The sequence below is a fragment of the Homarus americanus genome, unplaced genomic scaffold (genome assembly GCF_018991925.1).
Source record: "Homarus americanus isolate GMGI-L3 unplaced genomic scaffold, GMGI_Hamer_2.0 scaffold4896, whole genome shotgun sequence".
In the NCBI taxonomy this organism is placed as follows: Eukaryota; Metazoa; Arthropoda; class Malacostraca; order Decapoda; family Nephropidae; genus Homarus; species Homarus americanus.
In genome coordinates, this window is record NW_024749657.1 from 2,372,771 (window position 1) to 2,383,404 (window position 10,634).

At 42.0% G+C, this 10,634-nt stretch overlaps 1 protein-coding gene across 1 annotated transcript in view; it reads left to right on the top strand.

The window, feature by feature from the left end:
• The window catches only part of LOC121853581 (RAB6A-GEF complex partner protein 2-like), a gene marked incomplete at both ends in the record, with an annotated part of 72,657 nt that extends 62,023 nt beyond the window's left edge, over positions 1-10,634 (top strand). Inside the window, 1 exon segment of the mRNA XM_042347805.1 lies at positions 10,457-10,634. Coding sequence (XP_042203739.1) covers positions 10,457-10,634 — 178 coding nt within the window.

Here is a 10,634-nt window from a genome sequence, read left to right on the forward strand (position 1 = left end):
TAGACTGCACAGTTTGCTTTTTCTTTTCATTATAAATTTCTCTGTAGCAAGCAAGTGAATCTTGGATCATTCTGTCAACTTTGGCATAACGCTCATAATTTTGATCCATGTCATCAAACATTTGCATTGCTTTATTAATTGTAGCAAATGCCTCTGCCATATGTTTCACTGAAAACTTTTTGGGGGTGCAGGCTCTTCTTCTACATTTTGTCTCTCTTCTTCCTCTGCAACTTTCTGTGCATCTAGTTCAATAAGATCCTCGTTACTGAGCTCTTCTGCTACACTTTCAACCACCCTTCTCTTAAGCTCCTCTACGTGTGTGTTGGTGTGGGGATATATGGATGTCATCATTATGACCTGACCTCATGTTCTTAGGTCACCCTGTATATTTAAGCCTCTCTCTGTCCATGTAATCCAGTTGCCTCTGAAGATGTCTTGAATAAAGACGAAAGCTAAGGTACTCCGTTGTTTTCCATTTTCCCGTGTGATTTTATCAAGACAACTGTCCAACATCTTCAGTATCAATTTCTAACTCCAGCTGTTTACCTAACTCCACTATCTTGTTACTAATATCCAAAATAACTTCACTTTCATTAAATCCTTTGAAACTGTTCACATATCTTTTCAGGATTTTCTTCCATATTCCATTCATGCAATGTTTTGTAACCTGATCCCATGCTGCACTAATGTTCTTTATACATGACAAAATGTTGTACTCCTTCCAAAACTGTCTGAGCGTTTTCTCACCTTCAGTAGCAGCAACAGCCTGAGCGAAGGTCGTGCGTAAATAATATGCTTTAAAAGCTGTAATAGCACCTTGATCCATGGGTTGGATGATAGAGGTAGTGTTAGGTGGCATGTACACTACCTTAACATCAGGGTGCATGTCGTCCAGGTGTGGTGGGTGTCCCGGAGCATTATCCAAAATCAGTAAAATCTTGAATGGAATCCTTTGTTGCAGACAATACTCCTTGGCTCGTGAAATGAAACAAGTCATGAACCAATCCTCAAATAGTACTAGGGTCATCCAGGCTTTCTTGTTACTGCGATAAAACACTGGCAGTGTGTGCTTGCTGACATGTTTAAAAGCCCTGGGGTTCTCTGAATGATAGATCATGAAGGGCTTTAGCTTGAAACCAGCAACATTCCCCCCAACAGAAGTGTAATTCTGTCCTTGAATGCCTTGAATCCTGGCATTGTTTTCTCCTCTTTGTGGATGTATGTCCTCTCAGGCATGCGCTTCCACAATAATCCAGTCTCATCCACATTGAATATTTGCTCAGGCAAATAATTCCCTTCCACAATCACATCATCTAACTCCTCCTTAAAAGCTTCGGCAGCACCAACATCGGCACTAGCTGCCTCTCCACTCACCTTAACATTGTGTAGACTGTAGCGTTTTTTAAATCTATCAAACCACCCATGACTTCCTGTAAAGGTTTGATCACATTCATCTCCTGCCTGCTCCTTCAGGCTTTGGAACAGGCTTCTTGGTTAGAACGCTTAAGGGTACACGCTTCTGTGTCTGGTCTTCTATCCATATCACCAATAATTTTTCCATATCGTGGATAGGACCTTGTCTTTTCTTTGATATTATAGTTCCCTTTATAGGTGTTGTTCCTTTCACTGCTTCACGAATACGTTCCTTGTCCTTCAGAATAGTGGATATAGTCGAGTGTGGGAAACCTAGGTCGCGTGAGATTGTTGCTACTGTTTTTCCATTCTCATATTGTGTTATTATCTTCAGTTTCATCTCAAAAGTAATTGCTATATCCTTTTCCTTGAGTACCACCAGCACTCACTTTTAAAGCATTTTCAGTCATTATAAAGTCAATTATATACAATAATAACAAGGGTTCACAGCGCGATCAGTACTTATAGGATCACGATAGCCAAGCACAAACAAAGCGGCTCCACTGAGTGAGTGTACGGCTGACCCAAGCCACCTCCCTCAGCCGGGATGGAAGGCGTTTGGTATAGAAAATCGTAGCGTCATTTGAAAAAAATTTTTAGTCCACAGGCGGTGGCAGTCGTATGTCCCATTATGGACGTCACAGTCAAAGCAGGTCGTAAGTACCAATGGGCGTAAGTCCATATAGTAAATAAGTAAGGTCTAGGTGTATATAGTGCATTGGCAACACTGCATGTGTTATGTGGCAACATTGCCCCGAGGCTGCCATATGGCAAGGCAGTCTCAGTCTGACTTCGTGAGCCGTGCATGGCACACGCTAGTCACCACCTGTATTTCTCCTATCCGAATAAATGGACTTCAGTGTTACCCGGTGTTTCCCTACCCATCACTGCATTCTTCAGGGAACACTTGGAACCTTCACTTCCGGCCCCGACACTTGCTGGCATTCTTCACAACGAAGGTCTTGGAAGGTAGTTTTTTCCAAAAAAGACCAGATTCGTCCATATTAAATACCTGGTCGTCGGTGTACTGTCCTTCCTCCATAATCTCACGTAAAAACGGAGGAATTCCCTAGCTGCAACACGGTCAGCACTAGCTTCTTCACCACCAATGTTGATATTGGTGATCTTGCTTCTCTTCTTAAACCTCTGTAACCATCCAGAGGAAGCATTAAAGGGTTTGGGCTCTGTAATCCCCATCTTTCGTGACACTGCAGCATACAGTTCACGTGCGTACTCCTTAACTGAGCGCGTGTCCACCGCCATGTTCCGTCGCGCCTGACGCACCAAGTAGCTCACAAGTAATTTTTCCGTCTTGAGAAGCACCTGGTTGTGGAAATACTTGATCATAGAAGCACCTGTAGACTTTGTGATGTTCATGTGCTCCTTTATCTTGGCTGCATCCTTCTTTATCGTCCGGATCATAGATTCGTTCACACCATGCTGGCGCGCCAAATCAACCTGTCTTGTTCCTTTCTCCAACTCTTGGATGATCTTGTACTTCACCTCGTAGCTTAAGGAACGTCGTGTCTTCTTTGGCTTAGTGCGGCTGGGTCCAGGTAAGGAAAGGTTTCTCTCTGGGAGCGGTGGTCCGGCGGAAGTCATTTTACAGAACAATGGATGCACGTTTACACGGTGTGGCCTGGAGGGATGAAACTGCCGCGGCTAGGTCAAGCGTCGTCTTTCCTCCCTCCCTCCCGCGGGTGGACACGTCATATTACTTTAAACCAATCACAGCTAGCAGCGGAGGGAGGTAAGGATGCATGGCCAATTACAGTCCGATACGTCATATGACGTCACTGATAACGCAACAAAGACACACACTGCGCAACCTACTCGCGCCGCTTACACAACATGGCTGATGGCGGGAGAGATGGCGGGAGGTTTGGATCCCAAAAATGGCGCAGCTCGCCAGCCGCTCTCCGCGTAAAGGGGTACACGCACCGCGGAATGTGAGCATTCTGGTTTCGGCAGGGTACCGCGTAAACATGGAAACGCGTAATGTGGGACCGCGTAAAGTGAGGGTTGACTGTATTCAATAATTTTAAAAGTTTAATATTAAATTTTTTAGTCATTTTAACAATTATTGAACATAATTGAAGGTAAAGTGACTAGTTTAATGCGTGGCATCCAGCCTCTTAACACAGCAAACAGGCGTTAGTCTCTCTCTGTTTTCACTGGAGGTAACATCTTGCTTGAGACTCTCTTCAACTTAACACTTTTTTTCTGTGTTTCCAAGCAAATTATTGGTCATTTTCAAATTTATTTTACATATTGACACTATATAGCGCGGTGCAGTGTTATTTTAAAGAAAATATTCTTTGTTTACAACAAGTTTAACTTTAAAAAGCACGTGTTGACATGGTTTGAATCCAGCATGGGGCCTAAGAGATCAAGAAAAGCGATTTCAATCCAAACCAAGCAGGAAATCATAAAAAAAAACATGAACAAGGCGCTATGCAAAGAATATGGCATGTCGACATCAACTGTGTCGACAATTCTTGCACAAAAAGACAAATTTAAAGAAGTGAAAGTGAGAGACAAATCTGCAAGAGTGTTTAAAAGTAGATCCCTAATTGCAGAAACTGAGAGGTTACTTATCATCTGGATTAGGGAAAAACAGATAAAAGGTGATTCAGTTCAACTGAATTCATTTGTGAAAGAGCCAGGGAGATTTACGAACATTTAAAGACAGATCAACCTGGTTCTTCAGGCACAGAATTTGAAGATTTTCGGGCCAGCAAAGGCTGGTTCGAAATATTTAAGAAAAGAAGTGACATTTTCAGTGTTGTTAGGCATGGTGAAGCTGTTAGTGCTGATAAGGAAGGGGCAGCAAAGTTTTTAGTGGAGTTTAAAAAACTGATGGATGAAGAAATTATCTTCCACAGCAAGTGTTCAATATGGACGAAACTGGGCTGTTCTGGAAAAAGATGCCTAAAAGAACATTCATCACCAAAGATGAAGCCTCTTTACCTGGGCATTTCCGACTGAAGCCTATGCTTGTCTACCACTCTGAGAACCCCAGGGTGTTCAAACAACAAAAAGTGGTAAGAGGAAAGCTTGGAGTTTATTGGAAGCCCATCCGTAAGGCATGGGTGACAAGACAGCTCTTTAATGAATGGGCTGTTGATGTGTTTTGCTCTTCTGTCAACAGCTACCTAACCACCAATAAACTCCCTTTAAAGGCTCTTCTCCTCATGGATAATGCTCCTGGTCATGACCCTGACCTTGCCAGAAATTTGGAGTATCAATTTGACTGTGAAAGTGTTGTTTTTGCCTCCAAACACTACATCAATCATACAGCCAATGGACCAGAATGTGATCAGCAACTTCAAGAAGTTGTACATGAAGAAAATGTTTAGGTGTCATCAGGCAACTTCCAATGATCCTGAACTAACACTGAAACATTTCTGGAAGACACAATTGAACATCCTGGAGGCTGTAAAATTAATTGTGTCATCATGGCAAGAAGTCTCCACTAGATCCCTGAATTCTTCATGGAAAACACTGTGGCCATCAGTAGTCCATGATTTTGAAGGATTTGAGAAAGAAACAGAGTTGGACCAGGAGATTGTGTCCATTGGTCAGTCATTGGGCCTTGAAGTGGAGGAGGAGGATGTGGAAGAGCTTGTGATGTCTCATGAGGAGGAACTTGCTCCTGATGACTTGAAGCAACTGGATGAGATGTTACAGGTAGAGGCTGACAGTGGTGAGGAGGAAATTGAAAGTGATGACCATATGTCAGCTAAACAGTTGAAAGATGTGATTTACTACTGGGAGAAGTTCAGGGAACTGGCTTCAAAGCACCCAGAAGTGGAAAAAACTGAACTAACTTTGTGTCATGTTGAGGACACAATGGTCTTCTTTGAACATAAGTTAATGGTGAGGAGGACAGATGCCCCACAGACCACAATTGACACTTTCTTCAGTAAAAGTCAGAGGGAACAAGATGCTATCCCTCAGCCTTCCACTTCAAGAAGGAGAGAGGATGTTCATGGTGGAGAATTTGTCAGTCCAAAGGTTCCTGACATTTTCATGGAAGGTGACTCACCTTCCAAGAAGCAGTAAAATGCTTCTCCTCCACCTCCACTTCCTTCTCTTCTCCCTTCTGCTCCTCCACCTCCCACTTCAAATGCACATCATTATCATCATCCAGGAGCCTTCTACATACACACCTCAAAGTAAGTGAACTTTTCTACCATTTTTGTTGAATTTAGGCAATTTTCGGTGAGCTGGAACCAATTACCCAAAAACCCATTGAAACAATGGTTTCGGTTAACGAGATTTTCGGTTAACAAGCAACCTGCTGGTAATGGATTGTGCTCGTTAACCGAGGGACCACTGTGCATATACGTAAATTCAATGGAATTTTTATAGAAAATAGTGTACAGTATTTTATACAGCCATAAAGATAATTAAACTTAATCATTTTGTATTGTACTCACTGATGGGCAGAGGTGGAGAGAGTGTGTGGTAGGTAGTGGAGTGGAGGAAGGTGGGAGAGGAGGAGGGCGGGAGAGGAGGAGGGCGGGAGAGGAGGAGGGCTGGAGAGGAGGAGGAGGCCGGGAGAGGAGGAGGCGGGAGAGGAGGAGGGCGGGAGAGGAGGAGGGCGGGAGAGGAGGAGGGTGGAATAGGAGGAAGGTGGCGAATCACTGAGACCCGGAGGGTGGCTCCTCCTCCTGCTCTGACTGGGTGAGAGAGGGTGATGCGCCGTACACAGTAGTCCGTGATGACATTATACCGAATCGGCGGGACGTTGTCCGAATCATGGGTATCTAAAGAGTAGCGGCATTATAACGAAACAACGTTGTCGGGGGAAACATTAAACGAGGACTTACTGTAATATTATAAATAAAGCTGCTACCATAACGCTCCATTGGCTAACATCGTTCACCATTACACTAGCAAGATGTATTAGGTTGAGAATTCCACCCTGAATGGTTCTCATATAACCCATATTAAGGATACAAGGTCCATCCCAACATAACTCTTGATTGCTAGTAAGACCGGGAGGTCAGCGTCTGGTAAATTTGGTCGTTTACGCGGCGAGCGGCTGGAGAGGACCAGACCGCCGCGCCATTTTTTACCCACGCGGTCCATTCTTGACCATACGAGGGAAGCGGCGCGGTGAGGGGTGCACATTAGGCTGCTCTTACATTATCACTGACGTCATATAACGTATTGGACTGTGATTGGGCCACGCATCCTTACCACCCACGCATTCCCTCCGCCGCTAGCTGTGATTGGTCTAATGTAACATGATGTGCCCTGCCACCAGAGGGTAGAAGTCGCTGACCTAGCAGGGCCTGTCTCATTGTTCTCAGTCCGCGTATACAGTTCTCTCTTGTGCCCGCTATTCCCCTCACAACGGCTTCCGCTGGACCCCCACCACCAGAGAAAACCATTGAATTACCTGGACCAAGCCATGATAATGTGAAGGAATCATCGAGTTGGGGGAGAAACTTAAGCTCATCCTTGACAACGACCCCGACAAGCATCGGTATGAAGTGTCTAATAACCATCTGACGAAAGTTATGGAGCCATATATCCAGATCTATCTCGACAACATCAATGCTAGTCGTCAACGTAGTATTGAGGACTTCCTCGCCCGCAACCCACCACAACCACAGCCAGCCCAAGTTAGTGATAGTGATGGTGACAGTGAGGATATGGACTTTGAGGGGTTTGTCTGGGAGGCCCTGCAAACCTCTGCGAGTAGTGAAAGTGATTCACCGGAGGGCAACTAATCTGCCCTCTGCCTCGTAACCAGCCGCCATCCACGTGTGCCGACCCAGCTTTTCTACTAACGTAAGTGTTAAAAAACCTAATATTATTGATATTTCTCTTAATTATTGATTATGTGTGCATACCATCATAAAATTGAGATGTTATTTTTACTACAATTTACGTATTGTGTCGGAAAAAGTGGAGTTTGGGGGTTGGCCCAGTCTCTATTTCAATTAATCCCATATGTTCTGTTATTTCATTTACGCGTTTTTCGTTTTACGCGGGCCTCCACGGGTTCAATTGACAGCGTAAATGTAGACTATACTGTACTGTATATTCATACTAGCCCGGAAGGGCGAAAAACAACGTCATTCACTAAGTGACTTGAAAGCAGAGGATATTAGTCACTAACGATCTACTGTCTTCATAATAGAAGACGCGCTGTGGTTGCCATGCTGACCAGACCGTATAAGACCCAAACACAATATCTGAGACACATAAACAAAATAAAATTCACTCGATTACAACACAAATTAGCGGAGCCTTCTTTGTGCGTATTTACAGCTGATTCGCCAGGCAAGAAGATGACGGTAGCAATGCCTGTGATGGAAGGTGAGAGAGGGGGTTTTGAGAATTGCAATTAAATGCCAGGTAGCGACGTGTCCTCCTAATATTATGTATTAAATAATTATTAGATGTTTTAATTGCCTGTATGTTGGCTTGGCGAGTTATTGCTAGGCATTAACACACCTGGGTATAAAGCTAGATGTCGCATTCTGGATTGAACAAAAATACTGTTTTGCCATCCAGTAAAAAAAAAAGTCAAATGAAAATTAAACAGCCACCATTTGCATTTACATCTGTGCTCCCTGTTTACCATAGCAACAGCAACGCTACCTCCTCCGATTCCTGTAGCGCTCCCCCCACCACCACCACCACCACCACCACCACCACCACCACCACCACCACACACCACCACCACCACCAGCACTTGGCACCTTCATCACCTAGCCAGCTAACTCGTGTGCAAAGAAATGTATATTCCTTTTATGTGTTTGCCCTTAGGACAATTATTTCTTTTACTTTTTTCACAATATGTACATAGGATGGTGTATGTATATATGTATCAGTTAAAATAAATGAAGAAAGTTACGTATATCTACCCAAAAATACAAGTTGAAAAACAACAGCTTGGCCCAATAGCCTGGTGGTTACAGAGACCAGTTTAACCTGGCTACAATGTCGCCAGCGATGATAACAGATATAAATGTGAGAAGAAAATTATCTGTAAATCTTCATTTGTATTAGGTATTTGTAGATTGAAAAATAGATGTTGCAAGTATGGCATTTTTAGATTGTAATGCTTGTAAGAGTTCAGAAATGGTTACTACTTACCGGGTAGCTACCTCTGAAGACTTGGGTGTCTGCCGTACGGACGTTAATTGTCTCAAGTTACAGTGGTACCTCGGTTAACGAGCACAATTCGTTCCAGAAGGTTGCTCGTTAACCGAAAAATTCATTAACTGAAACCATTGTTTCAATGGGTTTTTGGGTAATTGGTTCCAGCTCACCGAAAATTACATACAAACGAAAAATAAATGCAGTAAAGTACACTTACTTTGAGGTGTGCATGTAGAAGGCTCCTGGTTGATGATGATGATGATGGGAATTAGAATGGGGGTGAAGGAGAAGGGAGAAGAGAAGGCATTGGGGTGGAAGAGAAGCATTTTACTGCTTCTTGGAAGGTGAGTCACCTTCCATGAAAATGTCAGGAACCTCTGGACTGACCCATAAAATTTTAGTTGACTTGGTGTAATTCAAGATTATTTTCTTTAAATCAACATTGCACTGCACTATATATTATCAATATGTAAAATATATTTGAAAATGACCAATAATTTGACTGGAAACACAGAAAAAAAGCATTTATGTTGAAGAGTCTCAAACAAGATGTTCCTTCCTCTGAACCTGTAAACAAGCTGATGCCAAACTTGGTGTGTTGAGTGGCTGTTTGGTGCGCATGAAACTAGTTTCCTGTACAGTACTTCAATTATGTTCAATAATTGTTAAAATGACTAAAAAATTTAATATAAAACGTTTAAAATGATTGTACAGTATAGTACAACCTTCTTGATATTTACTAAAATGGTAAGGAATTTAAGCCCTTGAACCGATTACTGTATTGGCGGACTAATACGACAGCTAGTGAGCAAGCGAAAACATGTTGAGGGGCGCTCGTAAGGAATTTGTTAATCCAGGGATTGCTCGTTAACCGAAGTGAAGAATCTTATGGAAGGAATTTCGTTAACCGAGGCGCTCGTTAACCGAGGGATCACTGTATCGTCATCAGTACAGTACAGAGTAGTTATAGATCGACCTTTTATATTTACAATAATTATTTTTTAATTAATTAAAAATCATAGTAATAATAATGGTTTTAAGTAATAACATTTTTAATTCTGGAGTTCGTTAGGTAGAATTTAGCCTACTGGAGACAGCAACTGGGGGAGTCATTAGCTTACGGGAGACTGCAACTTGACGTATAGGACAAAGGCTGATTTTTTTTTTTGCCATTTTTGGACAAAAAAGTGCATCTTATATGCCATAAAATATGGTAGTTTAGATGTGAAAATGGGTTTGTTAATGCATCTTAAAAGGGGGAAACAAGCTGTGGGTTTGACTAGAGCCCTGGGCTCAAGTTTAATATAATTTCTCACATTTTTCATATACAGTACATGCATGTACTGTACAGAACTGTATTTTCTTTTTTTTTCTTTTTTCTTTTTAAATCTAAAAAAAACCTTCGATCAAAGATAAACTGAATTTTCTCATCAATTAAATTTTTTTATTAAAAAAATAATTAAAGCAAATTATATGCTCTTTAAGTGGAAGTACAGTACAGTACTGTACCATTTATGTGATAAAATGTCCTGAAGATAACCACTCGGAACATGACCCCAACTCAACATGGTAAACTTATGGTAATTCTGGCACAGTATCAGCATGATTGAGATTTGTTCCAAAACATTCTCACCCTAATTTTATCTGATTTAATATGAACAACACATGTTAATTTTGCCTTTGAGTTATTCTTGCCGGCTCTACAGCAAGACTATTATGACAATCAAAGCTTGGGACAACAAATTTTATAACTATGTATTCTCATATACTGAAGCCTCGTAAATCTGAGATTGTTTGCACACACGAATTGACGATAGAATGTAAATTAATACCAAACTCAAGAAGATATGTTATTGTTTAATGTCTTTGATTTCAGGTTTATTCAGGTTCATGTACAATAGTTAACTATTTTTTTCAGTATTCCGTAACACTACAAAGTGAGGAAATTATTGCTGAATCATGCCGCCAGCGTCCATCTCTAAAACCAATGGTCGTGCCTTATAGCAAGGCTCATGAAGTGTGTCTCAACCTGTCACACACACACCTCCTGCTACCAATTCCTCTACATGTTACACCAACTTTTAACACAGATATGG